The following is a 23823-nucleotide window of genomic DNA, read 5'->3' as shown; positions in this document are numbered from 1 at the left end:
ATCTGTTACATTTTCTAAGTGTCCTGCCAATAAATAGCAGACTTCGGTTAGCCCTCCCCACAACGTTTTCTATGTTTTCCTCCCAATTTAAACTGTTAGTAATTGTAATACCTAGGCATTTAGTTGAATTTACGCCTTTTGGATTAGGCTGATTATAGTGTAACCGAAGTTTAACGAATTCCTTTTAGCACTCATGTGGATGACCTCACACTTCTCGTTATTTAGGGTCAACTGTCAATTTTCGCGCCATTCAGATATCTTTTCTAAATCGTTTTGCAGTTTGTTTTGATCTTCTGATGACTTTATTAGTCGATAAACGACAGCGTCATCTGTAAACAACCTAAGACGGCTGCACAGATTCTCTCCCAAAACGTTTATAAAGACAAGGAACAGCAAAGGGCCTATAACACTACCTTGCGGAACGCCAGAAATAGCTTCTGTTTTACCCGATGACTTTCCGTCAATTACTACGAAACGTGACCTCTCTAACGGGAAGTCACGAATCCAGTCACATAAAAGAGACGATATCCCATAAACACGCAATTTGACTATAAGCCGCTTGTGTGGTACAGTGTCAAAAGCCTTCTGGAAATCCAGAAATACGGAATCGATCTGAAATCCCTTGTCAATAGCACTGAACACTTTATGCGAAAAAAGACAGTTGTGTTTCACAAGAACGATGTTTTCTATATCCACGTTGACTGTGTGTCAGCAGACCGTTTTCTTCGAGGTAATTCATAATGTTCGAACACAACATATATTCCAATATCCTGCTGCTTATCGACTTTAATGATATGGGCGTGTAATTTAGTGGATTATTCCTACTACCGATCTTTAATATTGGTGTAACTACGGATCTTTCGTGGAGCGAACAGTTGTATATGATTGTTAAGTATGGAGCTAATGCGTCAACATGGTCTGAAAGGAACCTAATTGATACACAATCTCGATCAGAAGACTTGCTTTTATTAAGTGATTTAAGTTCCTTCACTACTCCGAGGATATTTACTTCTACGTTACTCATAATGGCAGCTGTTCTGGATTAGAATTCTGGAATATTCACTTCTTATCCTTTTATGAAGGCATTTCGGAAGGCTGTGTATAGTAACTCTGCTTCGACAGTACTGTCTCCGATAGTATCTGCTATCGCGCAGAGAAGGCATTGATTGTTTCTTGCCGCTAACATACTTCACATACGACCAGAACCCATTTCGATTTTCTGGCAGGTTTCTGGAGAACGTTTCGTTGTGGAAACTGTTATAAGCATCTCGCATTCAAGTCCTCGCCAAATTTCGAGCTTCTGTAAAAGATAGCTTATCTTGGGATTTTGCGTCTGTTTAAATTTTACATGTTTGTTTCGTTGTTTCTGCAACAGTGTTCCGACACGTTTTGTGTACCATGGAGGATCAGCTCCGTCGTTTGTTATTTTATTTGGTATAAATGTCTCCATTTCTGCCGATACTATTTTTCTGAACTCAGGCCACATCTGGTCTACACTTATTTTATTAATTTGGAAGGACTGTAGATTGTCTCTCAGACAGGCGTCAAGTTAATCCGTATCTGCTTTTTTCAGTAAGTATATTTTTCGTTTATTTTTGGAGGATTTGGGGGTTACAATATTCAGTCTCGCTACTACAACTTTGTGTTCACTAATCCCTACATCCGTTTTAATGATCGTTATTAACTCAGGATTATGTTTTGCTAAGAGGTCAAGTGTGCTTTCACAACCGTTTACTATTCGTGTGGGCTCGTGAACTAAATGCTCGAAATAATTTTCAGAGAACGTGTTTAACACTATTTTGGATGATGTTTTATGCGTACCTCCGGAATTAAACATGTATTTTCGCCAACATATCGAGGGTAAATTAAAGTCACCACCAACTATACTCTTATTAGTCGGGTACGTGTTTGAAATTAAACCCAAGTTTTCTTTGAATCTTTCTGCAACTTAACATCTGAATTAGGAGGTCGCTAAAAGGATCCAATTATTATTTTATTCCGGGTGCCAACAATGATCTCTGTCCATACTAACTCACAGGAAGTATCTACTTCAAATTCGCGACAAGTTAAACTACTACTAAAAGCAATAAACGCGCCACCGCCAACCGTGTTTAGCCTATCCTTTCGAAACCCTTTAGGTTCTTCGCAAAAATTTCGGCTGAGCTTACCTCCGGCTTTAGTCAGTTTTCAGTGCCTACATCGGTTTGAACATCAGTGCTTTCTATTAGCGGGTTCCTGTATCTACATTCTTTCTGTGTTTGGCCTGCACCCTTTGTGGCTGAAGCCCGCCCGACCCCCCCCCCCCCTCCTCGTGCTTTCATGAGACCCTCTAACCTAAAAAACAGCCTAGTCCACCCCACACAGCCACTGCTACAATTGTAGCCGCCTCCTGCGTATATTGGACACCTGACCTATTCAGCGGAACCCGAAACCCAATCACCCTTTGGCGCAAGTCGAGGAATCTGCAGCCTACACGCTCTCAGAACCATCTGAGCCTCTGATTCTGACCGTTCACTCGGCTCTGTACCAGAGGTTCGCAACCGGTCCTGTCGACTATGCTGCAGATGATCAGCTCCCCTTCGTCTTGCCAGCAAGACTGGCGGCCTTTACCACTTCTGTTAGCTGCTCGAAAGCAGAGAGACACTCTTCTGATCCAAAGTGACACACATCATTGGTACCGACGTGAGCAACCACCTGCAGTTGGCTGCACCCTGTGCTATTCATGGCATCCGCGAGGACCTGTTCCAAATGTGGAATGACTCTGCCCGGTGTACACGCACACGGAATGCACATTAATTTTCTTTCCCTTCTTGGCAGCCACGTCCTAAGGGGCCCCGTAACGCGCCTAACGTTGTAGCTCCAACTATCAATACTCCCACCCTTTGTTATTGTCCGGATCTGTTACATGTTCGCATTCGTGTCATTTAGTGTTCGTAATTTTACTTGGTTCGGGTACACAAATTTGCAGGGTATTGACAGGACTATTTTATGCCTTTATTTTTTCAAATCTAAGTTCGTAATTTTATGCAGGATTTCTACTCTTATTTTTCGTGTTAGGATTGCAAGGCACGTGTTATGACGTCACGCGGTGTAGCACTGTTCACTGCGCGGTACAGACTTTTCGATGATAGCTTCTTTAGCGGTACGGTTTTACGTTTCCTGATTATTTGCAGTGTAAGTTGACTGGAGTAAGCTGCACAATTTCAGATGGATTTGGCGACTCCATTCACCAGATAGCAATTACGATAGCGTACCACTAGCATTATTCGCTTGGAAGAGCTTTCAAATTATAAAATACACAAACTAAAATTAAGAGGCGACGACTTTCATACAAATAAACAAATGAAACTTTTACACAGTGTAATAAGATCAGTTTTGGCACTACTTACATGTTGAGCAATCGCGCACTGTGGAGCACACGGCGGTCAGTGGCTACGTCACGAGGTCAGCAAATTGCCTCCACAGGTGACAGGGCGGGCGCTGGCTAGGGCAGGGCAGGCTATGCCTTTGGGACGGCGCGTGTGGTCGGGACAGGTGGCGCCAGGGGCGCGGGTCGATGCCCGGATGCGCCGCTCCCGGGGCGCGTAATTGGCTGATACGGCGCGGAACAAGGGGCGCAGTGCGGGGGTGGGGGGACTAGCTTCAGCACGGTTACCTGATGCCGTCTGCCAGCGGAACACAGTGCTGCTAACAGCCGCCGTCACAGAGGAAGCGCACACAGCCAATTTCCTTTGTACCATTGCAATACGACATAGATGTAACAAATGTTGTGTAAGTTTTCTTCGAGAAATCGTGGTTGAAAGTTTTGCGAACCTGTTCAGTAGCGCAGGAGAACGCCAGGCGCATTAGCGGAGCCAACAAAGGCGGCGAACTACAAAATGACTGTGCTATGGAGTCATTTCCTGTTTTTACTTATCTTTAGCCAAACACTTGTATCGCCACAATGCTTGCATTTATGGCAAATCTTACCTCGTAGGACCCGTTTAGGTAGCTGCACGTTCCTCCCCAAATCTCACCAACTCTGTTACGATAGATAACACGTTTTATAATCAATGCACGTATACGCTAAGTAATTAGCTAAATCCTAGCTATTCCAAAGCATTTCCAATATCGCCCATTACTGAGGAAGGACGGGTTGTTGTTGTTGTCGTCGTCGTCGTCGTCGTCGTCGTCGTCGTCGTCGTCTTCAGTCCTGAGACTGGTTTGATGCAGCTCTCCATGCTACTCTATCCTGTGCAAGCTTCATCTCCCAGTACGTACTGCAGCCTACATCCTTCTGAATCTGCTTAGTATATTCATCTCTTTGTCTCCCTCTACAATTTTTACCCTCCACACTGCCCTCCAGTACTAAATTGGTGATCCCTTGATAGAATATGTCCTACCAACCGATCCCTTCTTCTAGTGAAGTTGTGCCACAAACTCCTGTTCTCCCCAATTCTATTCAGTACTTACTCATTAGTTATGTGATCTATCCATCTAATCTTCAGCATTCTTCTGTAGCACCACAATTCAAAAGCTTCTATTCTCTTCTCGTCCAAACTATTTATTGTCCATGTTTCACTTCCATACATGGCTACACTCCATACAAATACTTTCAGAAACGACTTCCTAACACTTAAATCTATACTCGATGTTAACAAATTTCTCTTCTTTAGAAACGCTTTCCTTGCCATTGCCAGTCTACATTTTATATCCTCTCTACTTCGACCATCATCAGTTATTTTGCTCCCCAAATAGCAAAACTCCTTTACTACTTTAAGTGTCTCATTTCCCAATCTAATTCCTTAGCATCACCCGACTTAATTCGACTACATTCCATTATCCTTGTTTTGCTTTTGTTGATGTTCATGAGGGAGGGGCAGGGCTTACATTATGTCTACTCAAAGAAAAATTAAAATTCCTTATTTTTTGTTGAATTATATTAAAAAACTGATTTCTTAAAAAGCTACTGACTATGTAGGGTCCACAATCTGAAAATGTCCTTTAGCACACCTTCAATAAGTATGTGGGGGTACTTAATAAGCAACAAAAATTTTAAGAAATGAAAACTTCGATTATTGTTGTTGAATTTTACTCTCACCATACTTTTCGAAGAGATACTGATAGAAGTAAGGCCTTGACCCTGAAAATAGTGAGTACGACACTCACTGGGGAAAGTGACGTCTACTACTAATTTTTGGGTCAAGTTTACCTGCAAATTTTAATGCATAGATGGAACCTAGTTATTGTTTATTTTATGGCCTTCATTGGACCACTGTAGTCAAAAATACATAGTTCTAAACAAGTTGTTACACATGGATACAATTTGGTTCGAATATAACTTAATATATTTAGGTAATATAATTATTAGAGGCTATTCTTATATGAAAGGTGTTTTGCTCTTCTGTCTGCCCAATATTTCTTCATTCTTTCAGATATTTTCTTTCTTTCTTCATCTGAGACAACTCTTCCTGTACTCCTTTTATTGATTTTCATTTGTAGTCTGGTTTGCGGGTCTTGCAGTATTCTGGTTTTCTCTGTCTTGTTTTTTAGGTCATCTACTGTAATTTGAAGTTCTTTTATACCTTCCTTAATTTATGTGATCCATTTAATGTCGCTCTTGCTATTCCACAATTTTTGTATAATTTTTTTACTAATTCTGTTTTCTGGAGTTCTCATCAGATGTCGAAAGAATGAGATGCGTTTCTTCCTGATTGTGCTCATGACTCGTTCTATTTTCTTATATACAGTTTCATTTGATGCTATTCTCCAATGTCCATTTAATTTATACTGTTTATTTATACATGTCCTAATTATTCTTCTTTCTATTTTTAGTATTCTGTCAATTTCTGCTGTATTAGTTGTTTTGAAGATAGTTTCAGCTGCATATATTATTTCTGGTTGTGTAACTGTTTTCTAGTGTTTTAATTTTGCATCTATAGATAGGTTTTTTTTGTTGTATGTAGTTTTGGTAATGTAATTTGCATAGTTCAGTTTTTTATTCTATTTTGCCATGATGGCTTCTCATTTAGATTGTATGTTATTATTGCGCCTAAATATTTAAATTTATCAACAATTTTGACTTCCTGTTCTCCTATTGTAATTTTGTTTACAAGTGGTGGATCAGTTAGCATAATCTCCGTTTTTTCAAATGATATTCTAAGGCCTACTTTCTCTGCTATTTCTTGTAGTGATTTCACTTGTTGCCTGGTTTCTTGAACGGTGTTGGCTAGGAGAGCAAGATCATCAGCGAATCCCAAGCAGTTTAAGCTAATATCTTTTGCACTTCCAATTCTTATTCTCTTTGGTTTGTCCTTGTACCATTCTCTCATTATGTATTCCAGTGCACAGTTGAAAAGTAATGGTGATAGGCAGTCACCTTGTCTTAAGCCTGTTTTTATGAGGAATGGTTCCGAAATTTCTCCTCTAAACTTCACTTTTGATTTGGTGTTGGTTAGAGTGAGTTGTATTATTTTAATTAGTTTTGGATGGAGTCCTAGATTTCTTAAAATTTTTAATACTGAATGTCTGTGGAGACAGTCATATGCCTTCTTAAAATCTACAAATGTTATTGCCAGAGGTTTGATCAGTTTCTTGTTGTATGCCATAATCAATTTTAAACTAATTATCTGCTCTGCACAGCTTCTCCATGGTCTGAAACCTCCCTGATATTCCCCTAACTCCTAATTGCTCCTTGATTCTTTCATATATGATCTTGGATAGAATTTTATATGTGCAATCTAGGAGAGATATGCCTCTGTAGTTGTCTGGGTTGCTCTTATCTCACTTTTTGTGTAGTGGGTGGATGATAGCTGTGGTGCAATGTTCGGGAAATTGTTCTGTTACCCAAATTTTTGTTAGAGGCGTGTGAAGGAGGTCTTGACTGTGTCACTTGCATATTTCCACATTTCAACAAAAACCTGATCTTCTCCACATGCCTTATAATTTTTTTGTTCTTTAAGAATTTCTTCTACTTCTTGGAAAGTTGGAGGGTCTAGTTTGTTAGGTTTGGTTTTTATTGGGGTATTTATGTTGATTTGTAAGCGTTCTTTGGGTTCCTCGCAATTCAGAAGTTTGTAAAATGCTTTTGCCATGATTTCTGCAGTTTCCTTGTTACTGTGTGTCATTCTTCCATCTTCATCTCTCAGTATTAGTGTAGGGGGCCTCATATTGTTGTTGTTTCCCAAAGATTTTGTAGTAGTTCCTGGAGTTGGTTGGATGGAACCTAGTAGAAGAATTAATTGAAAACATTGTGCTCAAGCAAAAATAGAATAGCAGCCGACAATAGCGAAAAGAAGAAGTAATAATATCAGCCGAAGGCGGGAAGTACCATTTCAGTTGCTGCTCCAGTATTTGGAGTGATAAATTATATACAACAGCAGTGCTGCTATGCTCGTAAATTGCATGAGAGGCCCATTCTGAAATTTAACGGAGGTACCTTGAAAACTGAAAAGAAATTCTTTGGACTAAAGGCAACTTACTTTCAGGGGCACAATGCAGAGCAAAATTAGAGAATCTGTATTCGACGAAGAACTTGTCGTGACATTATCCCTTCCACAGGTACGATGAGAGTAAGATTAGTGATTCGAGCGCGTACAGAAGCTTACATTTTGTCACATAGATCATTTTTCCTTCCTTCCATAAGCGGACGGAAAATGAATTTACAAATATTGGTACAGTACACCGTCCGTTATACATTGTCCGGCGTCTTGGGATGAAAAGATGTAAATCCTCTTAAGAATAAGCAAGTAACTTCCTTTAAGGTCCGAGGTACAGCGTAACAAATTGTTCTAAGCACGGAGGAAGTGCGGGTTCCTGCTTATCCCAACGATCGGTGACGATGGTGGTGTGTGATTTTGCTACGTTCCTTGCATTTTCGCGCTACACACCACTTGCGGAGTTTCGTATTAGGCACCTTGTCACGTTTTCAGACGGAGCTCCGGTTGAATTTTGTTTTCAGTGTGACTTCAGTTGATGCGATGTGCTCTGAGCCGGGAGAAGGCCAATAGTTCGGTACAGAGACTGTAGTACAGCACCAACCATGTTTCCTGTAAGCTGTAGCGTTGGGATTAGTTGATACCGCAATACCCGCGTGACTGGTCTTCAGTACCACCCATACAGATCGGACTAGCATTCTGGCGCAAAATTCTTACGATTATTAACTACATGACGAGGTCTCATGTGAGTACATGGGTAAACCTCCTGACGTTCTAATTTTCCTTTTAAGGACGAGGAGTAACAGACATAGGCTATCTACGACAGGTACCGATGTGCCCTATTGTTTTCTAACTAATATTAAAGTGCACAACGAGTTGCAGTGAGTCAACATCCATTCTTTAGCTTACTGATACTACCGTGTTCACAATGTACAGACTTAAGAAGCCCGACTCTTTTCACCTGTAGAGCTGCTTCAAAGACAAACTGAGAAAGACTCCAAATTAGAAATCCCTACGCATTTAGCCTAATATAGGAAACCAACGAAAAGTGTACGATATTTTTTACAGGTACAAAAGCAGAACCTGCAGAACATGACGCACAGACATCAAAAATGTATCAGTAAACGTACAGGAGAAAAAAGGAAGGTCAGTGTAATTTACACGATCAGGATTTTCTTAAAAACTATGTTGGACGAGACCTTTTACAGCATCGGTATCCGCAAGTACCTAACATACTGTTACGAAACCACACTCTGTCGTCTACGTTAATAAAGCTCTATCATCTGCAACAACCAACTTAAGGACTGTTTCGTGATCTACATTCCACGCATTGCGGGACGCTCACGTCGTAGGCAAATCTTAGTTGTAACTACAGTTCGGAAAATTTAATAAACCCGTCTGTATTATCGTAGTCCACAGATTTTTTTACTTTGAATTGACAACATGATATTAACTTCCCTCATGTGAACCTAGGATATAGTAAAAAAATAAGAGACTTCAGCATGGACAGTGATAAGACATGGGTGAAAGACTTACGATGGGAACACAGGCATCCGAGATAATTTCTTGGCCTTCGCCTTATACCGACCTCCAAGGTATGGAAGTAAAAGTTAACGAATTAGAGAAGTGAAACACGCCTACGAAGATTATATCGAACTAAACTTGAATTATGACATAATGCAGTACAGGAAATGATTCAAAACTTAAGTTATCAAACATTTCCTGTCTTCAGTCAATGAACATGAGACCTATTGGTCGAAGTTCAGAGAAGAGTTATCTAAAGCCTTCTCCAGAGATTTCGAAACGACGGAAACTTTATTGCCGATTTTTTTTTTTTGATGTGGTGACAGTTGGTTCCATTTTTATGAGCCTTCAAAATGAAAGTCTGAGTGATGTAATGGAAAGGTCTTTGGCAGTGTCTTCTGTGATGGGAACAATTGCATTATGGTTGATTTTCTCGAACCTCAGCACCGCGCAGATGCTTTCTGCTCCCTTAAGACACCTTCATCATGCACTGCACTTAACCATGCTCATGATACTGTGGAGGGGATGATGCAATTTGATTACTAAAATCTTGAGCACTTTCTTTCACCTTCCCCCCATCCCTCCACCCCCAAACCCTCCCTATAGTTCCGACTTCGCACTCACTACTTACGTCTTAATGTTTCCGTGTGAGAAGACCTTCGAGGCCAGCTCCTTTCATGAGGAAATCTAAAAAACGATGCGTAATGATCTTCGGGCAGCCGAAACTGACTTCCACTCTAAGGAAGGTTACAGGCTTACTGAACCATGTGTAAAAAGATGTATGAGAAGAAGTGGGGAAGTAGAGACAATATCGAAAAATGAGAGGTATGTGTTTCGATGACTAAGGGTTGGTGTAAAATTAAAAATATTCATAACAGAGTGATGCTCATGACTTCCAGCATGTATCTCGCAATTGTGAAAATCATCTACTAGTGGTATTTTGACAGCTTGACGAGGTAGTCAGCTAGGCAGGAATTGTCGCTGTCAGCAGTCTTATTGACTAGTGAGAGGGGGTCGCAAGACGGTTTGAGAATACGCATAAACGATTGTTCAGTTACATTTTGTATAGGTGATTGCGTACAGCCTAGAAATATTTTTAAAAGATCATGATTCGGAGAAACGTAGATTTCCTGGCGGCATAAACCTTTTTAATTTCAGTCGACTGTTTATCAGGTACCACTAAACTATGTACAATCTGCCCAAGTGGCACGATTCATACTGCGGCGTAAAAAAAAATGAAAATAATTCTTGTTTGACAAATCTCCGCCAACAGTAAATTCATTAATACTAACAACAACACAACGCACAAATTTAATTGTTTGTACAGTCTTTCGTCCGATGCTTTGCATCAACTCTATCCAGCCAAAGTGTGTTCATCTTCTGATAACTGCTGCATCTCATCCATTTGAACCTGCCTACTGTATTAGGTCAAATGACTAAGTACTATGGGACTTAACATCTGAGGTCATTAATCTCTTGATCCCGGTATACCTGTTTACCACACTCCCTTCCCTCCAATAACACATTCACGATTCCTTTATGTCTCAATGTGTTTTGTCAATCAAAGCCTTCTTTCACTCAATTTATGTCAATTTCTCTTCTACCGATTTCGATTCAGTATTTCCTCATCTGGTACGTGCTGTACTCTTCTAATCTTCAGCAACCATCTATAGCACCACATTTCAAAAGATCGTATTCTCTCTTTTAAACGGCTTATCTCCCACATTTCATTTACTTAGAAGGCTGCACTCCAGACAAATACCTTCAGAAGACGACTTCTTAACAAATTCTTGTCGACGTTAAGAACTTCTCCTTTTGAGAAACGCTTTTCTTGCCGTTGCCTGTGTACATTTTTTATCCTCTACTTCAACATCGCCTGGTTTAATTCGACTACATTCCATTATCCTTGTTTTGTTTTCATTCACGTTCATATTATATCGTTCTTTCGAGACAATATCCATTCCATTGCTCTTCCCGGTCATTTACTGTCCAACAGAGATATGACATCAGTAAACCACAAACTTTTATTTCTTCCCGTTGAACTGTAACTCCTCTAAATTTGTGTTTGGTTTCCTTTATTACTTGAGAATGTAGAGACAAAATAATATCGGGGATAGCAAACAACCCCGTCTGACTCCCTTCCAAATGACTCACTTTTCTGTCCATTGACTCCTAAACTGCCGTATTAGTACATTACGAGTTATAACCAGTCTTAAGCTCCCTTTATTTTACTCCCGTTTACCCTCAGCATTTCAGAAAGCGTATTTCAGTGAACAGTGTAACGCTTTTTGTAAATCTATGAATTCTTTAAACGTAGGTTTTCTTTACTGTAACTTATGTTCTAAGGTAAGTCGTAGGGTCAGCAGTATTGTACCTTGGGTGTTTCTATATTTCTCCAGAATCCAAACTGATGATCCAAGAGGTCGGCCTCTGCCAGTTTTCCCATTCTTCTGTAAATAATTCGTGTCATTATTCATTGAACTTGACCTATTAAACTGATAGGTCGGTAATATTCATCTTACAGCATCTGCTTTCTTTGGTATTTGACTTATTGTTTTCTTTTTGAAGTCTGAAGGTATCTGATGACACACATCTTGCACTTCAGGTATAATAGTTTTTTAATTGCCGGTTCTGCCAACGGTGTCAGCAGATCTGAGGGGCTGTCGTCTACTGCAGAGGCCTTGTTTCGGCTTAGGTCTTCCAATGCTCTGTGAAATTCACCTCGCCTTATCACACCTCCCATCCCTATCCGCTTCCTGTTTGCATAATATTGTCTTTAAGTTTATTTCCCTTATATGGCCCCGCCATATATTCCTCACAATTTTTAGCTTTCCTTTCTATGCTTAGGACTGGTTTTCCACCTGAGCTCTTTATATTCATACAATCGCTGCTGTGCGCTCCGAAAGCTATTAATTTCCTGTAGACGTTATCTTTCCCTAGTTATATATGCTTCTATATAATTCCTCTAGCCAGTCCTACTTAGCCATCTTCCACTGAAGCATATAGATCCATTTTACTGTTAACGGAGTTTCAGTGCCTCAGAATGTTCTTTTACGTTTTACGCCTCGGTGTAGATGTTGCCATATACGAAGATGTAAATGACCTGTTGATCGAAACTGGTATTTAACGTTTGTTTTAACAGTAGCTCGTAAGTATGACTTTCTCTCAATTTTTAAATTCATTTTGTTGCGGAAAAGTGTCTCCGAATCTGCTCTATATCCAAGTTAAACAACCCAAATTAAATTCTGATTTCTACCTGTGCATGCAAATGCAATTATTATGAAACAAACACTAATGATATTTAAATTTAGAAGTACTTCTCAGTTTCATTTCTATTTGGTAAGAGATACAGGTGATGTTTTTCTAGAAGGTGGGTCTGTTGGCAGGCTGTGGGAACCTGAGGCGCGCGGGTGTCGAATGGCTAGCGTCCCTTAAATACGACGTACTCAGGCAGAGATGAATTTGCTTTATTCGAAGTAGGTCAGCAGGACTGGAGGTTTAAATTTTGTAGGTCAGTGCTGGGTTAGTTCACAAAAATCATTTTTGTGGTGGAAAGAAAGACTCGCGCCTGTGTACGAGTAGGTCTTGTCATCGACAGGAACGTGAACCCACTGTAACTGGGGAGAGACGTTCTGCGTTCCACCTCCATCTTGGAGGCGCGCAGTACTGGTTAATCATGGTAGAATGTTGCGTAGAAGGGAAATTGTTATTGTTGTAAACTTTTTGTTGGTGAGAACTCAAAGTGTAGAGCTATCGGCTGAGAAAGCCCGTGGTGTCAGAAGAAGAAGAAAGAATTTTCAGCAGGATAGCAGATAGACATTTTGTAAGAGTTGCAGAGAGGAAATACTTCGCCTGAAACGGAACACCTTATGGAAGCTGAACACCTAATGTCTGCGCAGAGAGGGAGGGCTCTTCCCCAGAGCTGTTCATGGATGCTGAGGTTTTGAGGTTGATCTTAAAACTGTCAGCTGTTACTGCCCCCCTGAATCTTCGAATTATGGTAAGAATAAACCGCATATCCGCGAGTCATGGCGAAGGGATCGCGAAGTTGTTTACTTCAAGTTAGTGTCTTGGTTGTCGAAGGTAATTCACACAGTCTGATAATTAAACTCTTACCTACGCTTGCATGTACTCTGGACTCTCTATTAGTCTGTTGTACTATTCTGTCACCATTTGGGTTTACGTGCTCCCAGACAAAGCTAGTACTGGTGAGCCCTCTACTGAAACTAACAACATAGAAATGACAGTAAAGCTTTTGTGATGGTCACCACGTCGTCGTGGGTGCGGCGGAATTCCAACCATCAGTTAAGAAAAAAAAGACGGGGAGGGGGAATTTACGTGGACATAGCTAATAGCATCATTTCATTTCCAATTCCACCCACGTGTGCCAGGATCTAACAATGTTTAGTTTATAATTTAATTCGAAAGTTTGTGCACTGTATTACTAATAGGCTGTTACAGTGCCATGTAGGCTTCATTTCTTAGTTAGATAAACCGCACACGCACGCACACGCACGCACGCGGTCTTAACTCTGCCACCTCAAATATCAAATATCTCTAGACGAACAACCGGTACTCAAAAACTGTTTTCACCACCATGACCGTATTGCAGAGGCTTAGGAAACGAAAAACTAGGCAAAATTTTAAAAAGTAAACAAATACTATTTTAAACACAAACTTGTGTGAAACTTCCTGGCAGATTAAAACTGTGTGCCCGACCGAGACTCGAACTCGGGACCTTTGCCTTTCGCGGGCAAGTGCTCTACCAACTGAGCTACCGAAGCACGACTCACGCCCGGTACCCACAGCTTTACTTCTGCCAGTATTTCGACAAACTTGTGTATTTTTAAATAGGCACCCCATATTAATTCGTATGCAATCAATAGCATGAAAAAAAATCACAAAAATCATGACAGTTTCATTGCAACACTTCAATTGCATCCCGGTAAAATGCGAAGCGATGTTGACGCTTGAAATAAATGAAGCGCACAGCCAGCGCACGCCCTGAGATTCAAGCGTGCACCTCACGCAGCCGGTAATCGTGACGTAATTGACGTACTACGTCAGTGGAGTGTTAACGTGTGGTGGGTATTGTGTGACAACACGTCGTTGGGTCATATTTCATTGATGGCACTCCTGAACGGGGATAGTTTAGCCCCTTCTTGAGCTGGAGCGTCGTCGTAGTAGTAGTAGTAGTATGTTAACCGGGGGCCTAGAAACGATGGAGAGGCTCGTCCCCGCCACAGCCGCAGTGGTCCACAACCCCACGACGACTACCGCAGTCCACTTCTCCCCTCAACTGCCCCACACCGAACCACTCTTTCAGGGATATTGTGCTGTTTCCGCCCTCGGTGGATTGGAAACGCGTCTATCAATGTGGTTCCAACATGATGGATGTCCTACACACAATGCAGAAGTTTCCAGAGACGTTCTGGACGCGATATTTCCAAATAGATGGATGGGGCTGGGAGGTACTGTGCTATGGCCGATACGGTCCCCCTACTTTACGCCATTGGACTTCTTTCTCTGGGGAGCAGTGAGGGCCAGTGTATCAAGAAACCCCAACGACAGTAGATGATATGCAACATCATATTACTGCGGCGTGTGCGGCAGTATCTGTAGCAACTCTACGATCTGTGCAATACTCTCGTTATCCGTCTGTAAATGCGTACTGATGCAAACTGAGGGCACGGCGAACATATGTTGACGTGAAACAGTTTCATTGGTCAAGATGTGGGTGTATTTCCTGTGCTGGATGTAATGCACAACAATACAGTTTCTCTGGGCGACAGGGCACTAGTAAGTGTGTGTGTAGCAAAGCGAATTCAAGTGTGGTATCTCTAATTGTAGCTCTAGTTGTCATTTCGTTAGAATAAACGTACATTTACAATTTGAAAAAAGTAACTTTGCGTAGGACGTGTTACTTTTTTATTTTTGTGTATTGTGCATACGTTCCTACTGTGTAATCCCCTGGCACCGGCAGAGTGAGGTGCACGCTCGAGTCTCAGGACGTGCGTTAGCTGTGCGCTTCATTAATTTCAAGCGTCAAATTCGCTTCGCAATTTCTCGGGATGTAATTGACGTATTGCGATGCAACCAACGCTATGATTTTTGTGACTTTTCATGCTACTGATTGCTTAAGAAATAATTGGGGGTGTACATTTAAAAATACACAAGTGTGTTGAAATTAGTATTTGTCTACGTTTTAAAATTTCGTATAGTATTTGGTTTTCTAAGCCCCTGCCGTACGTTCATGTTGGTGAAAACCGTTTTTGAATATCTATTGTTCCAGAGCCATTTGATATGGCGGAGTTAGGTAAGACATCCTGTATATATTAGTGTTTGTGCTCGCTCGTTCGCTGTGTTACCTATATTTCACCTTCGATTGGGCAGCAGATGCTCATTAGTTGTCATGAAGCGACTTTTTTTCTTAGGGATCATATGGGGAGCTGACTGTTCACTGTGTTAAGTCACCTGGTTCAGGTCTTGTTAGCCTCTGAATAGTATGCTGAATTCTCAACCGTTGCCTCACAGTGGGTGGAGGTTATACTTAACAGCCGAACTAAGTTAATAATTGGCTCCTTCTACCGACCCCCAGACTCCGGTGATATAGTTGCTGAACAGTTCAGAGAAAATTCGAGTCTCGTAACAAATAAATACCCCACTCATACGGTTATAGTTGGTGGGGACTTCAACCTTCCCTCCATATGTTGGCAAAAATACTTGTTCAAAACCGATGGTAAGCAGAAAACATCTTCAGAGATTGTCCTAAATGCTTTCTCCGAAAATTATTTCGAGCAGTTAGTCCACGAACCCAAGCGAATTGTAAATGATTGCGAAAACACACTTGACTTCTTAGCCACAAACAATACAGAGCTAATATAGAGCATCATGACTGATACGGGGATTAGTGATCAAAAGGTCGTTGTAGCTAGGCTCAATACCGTTTCTTCCAAATCCACCAGAAACAAACGCAAAATAATTTTATTTAAAAAAACGGATAATGTGTCACTAGAAGCCTTCCTAAGAGAGAATCTCCATTCCTTCCGAACTGACTATGCAAATGTAGACGAGATGTGGCTCAAATTCAAAGATATAGTAGCAACAGTAATTGAGAGATTCGTACCTCATAAATTGGTAAGAGATGGAACTGATCCCCCATGGTACACAAAACAGGTCCGAACGCTGTTGCAGAGGCAACGGAAAAAGCATGCGAAGTTCAGAAGAACGCGAAATCCCGAAGATTGGCTAAAATTTACAGACACGCGAAATTTGGCACGGACTTCAATGCGAGATGCCTTTAATAGGTTCCACAACGAAACATTGTCTCGAAATTTGGTAGAAAATCCGAAGAAATTCTGGTCGTATGGAAAGTACACAAGCGGCAAGACGCAAGATGCAGTCAATACCTTCGCTGCGCAGTGCCGATGGTACTGTTGCCGACGACTGTGCCGCTAAAGCGGAGTTACTGAACGCAGTTTTCCGAAATTCCTTCACCAGGGAAAACGAATGGAATATTCCACAATTCGAAACACGAACAGCTGCTAGCATGAGTTTCATAGAAGTAGATACCTTAGGGGTTGCGAAGCAACTAAAATCGCTTGATACGGGCAAGTCTTCAGGTCCAGACTGTATACCGATTAGGTTTCTTTCAGATTACGCTGATACAATAGCTCCCTACTTAGCAATCATATACAACCGCTCGCTCTCCGATAGATCTGTACCTACAGATTGGAAAATTGCGCAGGTTGCACCAGTATTTAAGAAGGGTAGTAGCAGTAACCCATCGAACAACAGACCTATCATTGACGTCGGTTTGCGGTAGGGTTTTGCAGCATATACTGTATTCAAACATTATGAATCACCTCGAAGGGAACGATCTATTGATACGTAATCAGCATGGTTTCAGAAAACATCGTTCTTGTGCAACGCAGCTAGCTCTTTATTCGCACGAACTAATGGCCGCTATCGGCAGGGGATCTCAAGTTGATTCCGTATTTCTAGATTTCCGGAAAGCTTTTGACACCGTTCCTCACAAGCGACTTCTAATCAAGCTGCGGGCCTATGGGATATCGTATCAGTTGTGCGACTGGATTCATGAATTCCTGTCAGGAAGGTCACAGTTCGTAGTAATAGACGGCAAATCATCGAGTAAAACTGAAGTGGTATCAGGTGTTCCCCAGGGAAGCGTCCTGGGACCTCTGCTGTTCCTGATCTATATAGATGACCTGGGTGACAATCTGAGCAGTTCTCTTAGGTTGTTCGCAGATGATGCTGTAATTTAGCGTCTAGTAAGGTCATCCGAAGACCAGTATCAGTTGCAAAGCGATTTAGAAAAGATTGCTGTACGGTGTGGCAGATGGCACTTGACGCTAAATAACGAAAAGTGTGAGGTGATCCACATGAGTTCCAAAAGAAATCCGTTGGAATTCGATTAGTCGATAAATAGTACAGTTCTCAAGGCTTCAATTCAACCAAGTACCTCTGTGTTAAAATTACGAACAACTTCAGTTGGGAAGACCACATAGATAATTTTGTGGAGAAAGCGAGCCAAAGGTTGCGTTTCATTGGCAGGACACTTAGAAGATGCAACAAGTCCACTAAAGAGACAGCTTACACTACACTCGCTCGTCCTCTGTTAGAATATTGCTGCGCGGTGTGGGATCCTTACCAGGTGGGATTGACAGAGGACATCGAAAGGGTGGAAAAAAAAAAAAAAAAAAAAAAAAAAAAAAAAAAAAAGGGCAGCTCGTTTTGTATTATCACGTAATAGGGGAGAGAGTGTGGCAGATACGATACGCGAGTTGGGATGGAAGTCATTAAAGCAAAGACGTTTTTCGTCGCGGCGAGATCTATTTACGAAATGTCGGTCACCAACTTTCTCTTCCGAATGCGGAATTATTTTGTCGAGCCCAACCTACATAGGTAGGAATGATGATCAAAATAAAATAAGAGAAATCAGAGCTCGAACAGAAAGGTTTAGGTGTTCGTTTTTCCCGCGCGCTGTTCGGGAGTGGGACGGTAGAGAGAGAGAGTATGATTGTGGTTCGATGAACCCTCTGCCAAGCACTTAAATGTGAATTGCAGGGAAGTCATGTAGATGTAGATTTAATTGCCATATTTCTTTGAATAAAGCTTGTACACGATTTTGCGGCTGCAGCCGAGTTTGGATCCTCCGAAAGTAGCTTGGTGTAAGGGCACTCACCGTCTGGAGCAGGCCGACCTTGAGGTTCCTCATGGCGGGATTGAAGGGCCCCATGACAGTCTGGATGGTGTTGATGAGCTTGTCCTTGTAGCCCCAGAACAGCTGGTGCGCCGTGAGTCTGTGGAAGGGCTGCGCCTGCAGCGCCCTCATGCCGCTCCGCAGCGCCAGCCGTGCCAGCAAGCCCGCGTCCTGCATGCGCGCAAACGCCGTCTGCAAAGCCACCGGGGAGCCGTCTGTTACACAGGCGTGAAGGCGCGCAACTGAACTCGGCAGAAACTTACGTTTCACATACTTGTTTCGGAAGATACAACGGACTGAGATAAAAGATTACAGTCTAACTTAACACAGAATAACAGCACACAGACATTAAGCACGTGCAGGACACAACAGAGCATGCGCTCGCCATTAGGAGGGTAGCTGTTGTCCTGGTGAACGAGAGTTCATATACGCCTTATCCGCTAAATTTATCTGAGTGTTTCTTGTGTTTCGAGCACTCTCCTCTGTACTACGTCGTCCGTCCTACACCCTATTTGAAGCTTTTTTTAATATTTTGCCCATTCTGCGAACGAATTTGTGTGTGCGTGCGCGCGTGTGGACGCGCGTGAGCTTCGAATAGGGGTACAGGACAGACGACGTAGCACAGAGTGTGCTCGGAACACAAGAAACACTCAGAGTCAAATTTAGCAGATCAGGCATATATGAACTCACGTTCGCTAGGGCAACTGCTACCCACCTAATGGCCCACAACCATCAAGGAACTACAATACGAACAGATTTAAAAATAAGAAAATCCAGCCACAGCCTATTCCATAAACTAACAATAGAGGAATGAATACACTGCAATATTCAGAGAAATGGAGAGAGTTCGTTACAAACAATATTCTAGAAAATACATTTAGCATTTGTATGTGCTTTTCAGTGACTCATGAGAACGCAGAAATAAAACTATCTGGGAAAGAAAAACGTTGAGTAATACCAAATATAATCCCGAAATATCTTGACGCAAGGACGTTACGTTTTAAACATGAAGTTCGTTGCAGCTGACAAGCCTCCAGTACATCATGATACACGAACGGTCCTACATAAGCATAGACTGTGAAATTAAGGTAATGACAAAAACAACTGTTGTTTAAGTATAATTTTCATTGATTAATCATCACTGAAAGTATGTTCACATTTCACTGTTTTCAATTAAAGGAATACTAATGGCTCAGAGGTGCTGAAACATATCTGGGTACAATAAAAATCAGTTTTGCCTAACAGGGCGGACTTAACATCCAGAAGGCTATAAATGGCATTCACAGATGATATTGCTGTTATCAGTAGAAGCGAGACAGAATTGAGTTACCTATTGAATACATACAGAATAAACGAATGAAACTTTAGAAGAGTAGCAGACATGAGATTACAGATAAACTTACCAAATTTGGGACCATACGTAACAGAAGAAGTGGAGACATTACGCCAACTCGGAAATGAAAAAAATTGGGGCAAAGCAAGAAGGGTATAAGAGGCGGGTAAGCACAGACTAACAGGGAGTTGCTGACCAAAAGAAGCTCCATTACTGTCACAAATAGGCCTTGATCTGAGGGGAAGTTTCTGAGAATGTACGTCTGGAGCACATAAATGTAATGGTTGTCAAACATGGACTGTGTGAAACTATGATGGCAAGTTGAAAAGTAATGGCTCCGAATTTTTTCGGGAAACTTCTAAGGTTTCTAAAAAAAGAAAAGCGTTATTAACATTCTACGACCTTATTCTTCACACATACGTATTAATTTCCAATCCCTGTCGTCAAGCACATTTCTAACGTGAGACCAGTTGGTTCATACCGTCACTGAAGAATGATTGTTGACAGAGCCACAACCTCATCTCTGCTTGTAGCGCTTGATCACTGAAAGTGAATTCCTTGAAGGTGTTGTTTCAGTCTCAGGAACTGACGAAAATCTGATGGGGCCAGTCAGGACTGCATGGAGGATGATCGATGACAGTGATCCTAAGGCGTCAGATTGCTGAAGACGTCTCAGCGCTCGTGTGCTGTCTGGCACTGTCATGCTGAAGTAGAGGGTGCGCCATGTGTGGACATACTCGCCGAGTTCGTAACACTATTACAGCACACTGTTTCTTATGGTGTAAGATGGCAAGAACTATGCCCCTTACACGAAGTCATTAAATATCACCTAACTCCCGTTGAGCGAACTGTAGGGCTGAACAAAAATGACTGACAAGGCACAATTCATCTTGTAGAGGGTATAGTACGGACATATTGGAATATTTAATGTCGGGTGATGGTTTTAAAGTAATTCACACGACATGAAAACTTTGTGGAAATGCGTCGATTTATTGGAGGCTAGTTTATCCCAGGGAAGTAATCAGAATTGGCTGTGGCCGTGCGGGGGAGCGGCGAAGGGAAGCGACAATAGGAAGCTTAGGGTGGCTCAAGCTCTGAGAAAGCGGTAACAGGGCGCGGCCTCCAGCTGCCTTAAGATGAGCGACAGTGAGTGGGTGGTTGACCATGCTGGTGTACTGGGAAGCAGACGGATAACTTTTACGCCTGTTGATAAATGTCTGTCGTCCCGTTTTCAGCGAAACACGCGAGGAAGCCACGCAAAGCTACGGTGGAGCGGTCGACAGAGCTCAACATGCGCGTGTTCGTGACTATAGCAACTTCACGCTGTATTCACGGTCTGCAGAGTCTGAAGTAAATCAGGTGAAGAGCGACAGAATGAAATACGCCGTCCTCCAATGGGAACGAGGGACCACGGAATTTGAAGTACTCTCCTGGGAGTCAGAATTCCGGAAAAATTGGTGTATGTGCAGACGCTAACCTTGATGGGTGGCCTGGGAGGAGCTAAATAGCATAAGGTGAGAGGAAGGGAAGTTTTGTGGGAATTTGTTCACTTCCCAGAGCAAGCATTGGTTGGCGCTGGGAAGCGACGCATAATCAACGCAACTTGTGCTGCAATTGGCGTAAGTGATTTTGCTGGAGGGGAAACTGAGGCGAAGAAAGGACTGTGAGAAGTCTTCGTAGTGTTGTTCTGCTCCAAGCTTGCCTTGAGTGCGGATGTGGCGTTCTTTACGCAGCTTGCCTGAGAAACAGTGAGCATCTCTGCAGTTTAGTACTTAGCAAATGGAACGATTGAGCTTGGAGATAGGAAGTTTTGGTTCAGCTATGTACTGAGTAAGATAGCTAGGAGTGAATAGACGAGCGCAGCCTTGCAGCACCACGAGGTGTGCCGACGTCCGCACAATGACACCGCTCCTCCACGCTGTATTAGGTGATATTGCGCCAGCTCCGGCCACTGCTTAATTTGTTGGATCATGTCAGCAAGGTTTCCTCGAGGGTTTCATGGGCCGTGTATTGCAGAATTCTTCTCGCACTTCGTATTACGCCTGGGTCAGTCGATAGGAATTACTTTTTAGTTATCGCACTTTACTCCACGCAAACGCAATTTATTACCACTGCCTCATAGGGGAGTCTTTTAATGTGATGATTGAAGGTTGGGAGTTAAATTTGTGGTAATTGACTGCACCTGTTTTCAAACAAGTAGTTGAAATCGCAAGTCACTTTATTAATTAATTTTATGTTCAACATTTTCATCTGGTGTTCCATAGCTGAATATAACATCAATGTGCACCCCTTTTTAATTAAAAGTGATCAATTCTGAATCAATTGATGTCAACACTGCCACCGCAGTTCAATCAGGAGTCACAGGGGCTTATTACTTTATTTTGCGTTATCCGATATTGCGGCAGTTTTGCACTCTGTTGATCTGTTGGTCAATTAGCTGGGGTGAACACACGCCAAAACCAGATAAGTGATGGGTGGAGTGTTACAACGGATCGCCACAGCTACATTACACCCCACGCAGAGGGTAGCAATTGCGAAGTGGTAAAGTCAACCGAGTAATATGCACGACGTTTAAAGGTTCAACCGATATTTAGAAGAGAATAAAAAATTCGGACGCTTTTCTTTTCAGCACACCCTCGTAGAAAAAGAGGAGAATCTAAGCATTTGAGTTGCGGTGTTAAAGAAGGCTGCTTTAAATTAGGTGGACTGATAAGATTAATTAGGTGGTCCTCCGCTGGATCGGCGGGGAAGGAAGGATCGTGTTGTGAACGCTCACTAGAATGAATCGGTGGGGAAGTAAGGATTATGTTGAGAGCGCTCACTGTGGCAGGAGACGTGTTTAGCCTTCATGAAGGAACTGCCTTGGTACAACAGCCAACAGTAGACCCTAGGAAATGCGAAGGAATATATATCCACTAATCGGGGTCGTTCAATGAAATCGTGGCGACATTATTCGTTTAAGAAGGCTGGTGAGACAAACATGGCTACACTCAAATCGCTTTATCACAACGTGAAGTAACACTTTCACCTGTGAGAGGATGAATTTTGGTCGCACTGAATATGGCGAGTTATGCAGCAGGTACGGTAATTGTGGCCTGTGTATCGATGAGTAACACAAGCAGTCGCCATCGTGACCAGGCGATTGAATTACCTAACTGTTCTTTCGAACAGAAAAAAAATGGGTTTTCTAAACTGTAGCATGATAACTCCTCAGTTCATTGTTATGGGCTCTGTTACTATAGGCAAGTGAGTTAAAATTGTATGGCGGGAGACGTTTGTTATCCGTGGCCCCACCATCGCTCCTAGATCCTTGATCAGACTGTAGCTGTACGCTCATGCTCCGAGATACACACCTTTCTTGCACACGGTTTGGTGGTCCTTAAAACTACAGTTCCTAAATTCTTGTAAACATTGTTCATGTTGAACTGTTTATTCACAAATGGGCTGGAATGATCGAATTTTGTTCGATAACCACGTTACTCATTGTGATTTAGGACTGCTAATTCTTTTGAGTAATAACTGACAACTGCAGTTCGTGTGCGGCAGTTCCTTCACTATCTGTAGACGTACGTCTGCGGGAAGCAACACAACTAATACTTCCCCCCAAGGGCGTAATGTGAGAGAAAACTCAGTAATTCTCATTTCTTTTAATGTAGGTTGCATTTGTACAGCACTGGTCTCATTGACACGCATTTTTCTGCGGAGATTTCCTTTTTGTGAAGCTGGTTTATTTGCACGATCCTTTCGGTTAGTTGTCGATACTGTACACACGCTCCGACTTCTCTTACCACATGCAACTGCTATTTATTTCCTCCTGCGTGGCTAGGTAGGCAGTGTCCTTGAGGCTTGTTAAGTTGTAGGCCGTGTATCGCACCTAAGGACGTAAGAGATGCAATTGAAGTACTGGACGAAAATCAGTTCGATAAGAAAAGGAGTTACACCACAGGAAAAACACAGTTTTGTTGTTAGTAACAGGAACAGAACGAAGAAAAAATTCAGGACACCTTATGGTCTTCTTCTTCTTCTTCTTCTTCTTCTTCGTCTTCAGTCCGAAGACTGGTTTGATGCAGCTCTTCACACTACTGTATCCTGTGCAAGTGTCAGCCTTAGCATTTTACAGCAAACTACATACATATCCATATGCTTACTGCCTCTTCCCCCCCCCCCCCTCTCCCCTCCACCCCTCCTAAACTGGTGATACTGGTGATACCTTCGTGGGTCAGGATGCGTCGACAGATACCTGCCTTTGTTCAAATTGGGCTATAATTCTCGTTCTCTCTCTTCCATCCCTCCCTCCCCAAGTCCGATTTAGTATCTAAGGTGCCCCA

General features: G+C 42.2%; 1 protein-coding gene across 2 annotated transcripts in view; it reads right to left on the bottom strand.

Annotated features, from left to right (window-relative positions):
• Positions 1 to 23823, bottom strand: part of LOC124544850 (lysosome membrane protein 2-like) — a 394896-nt gene that overhangs the window by 133646 nt on the left and 237427 nt on the right. For both annotated transcript variants that reach the window (XM_047123563.1, XM_047123562.1), the window contains exon 6: positions 18145 to 18354. In XM_047123563.1, the coding sequence (XP_046979519.1) occupies positions 18145 to 18354 (210 nt within the window). The remainder of the gene's footprint in view (positions 1 to 18144; positions 18355 to 23823) is intronic.

Source organism: Schistocerca americana, chromosome 8 (assembly GCF_021461395.2).
Source record: "Schistocerca americana isolate TAMUIC-IGC-003095 chromosome 8, iqSchAmer2.1, whole genome shotgun sequence".
Taxonomy (NCBI): Eukaryota; Metazoa; Arthropoda; class Insecta; order Orthoptera; family Acrididae; genus Schistocerca; species Schistocerca americana.
Note: the sequence above shows the minus strand (reverse complement) of the source record. Positions and strands in the feature narration are given on the sequence as shown.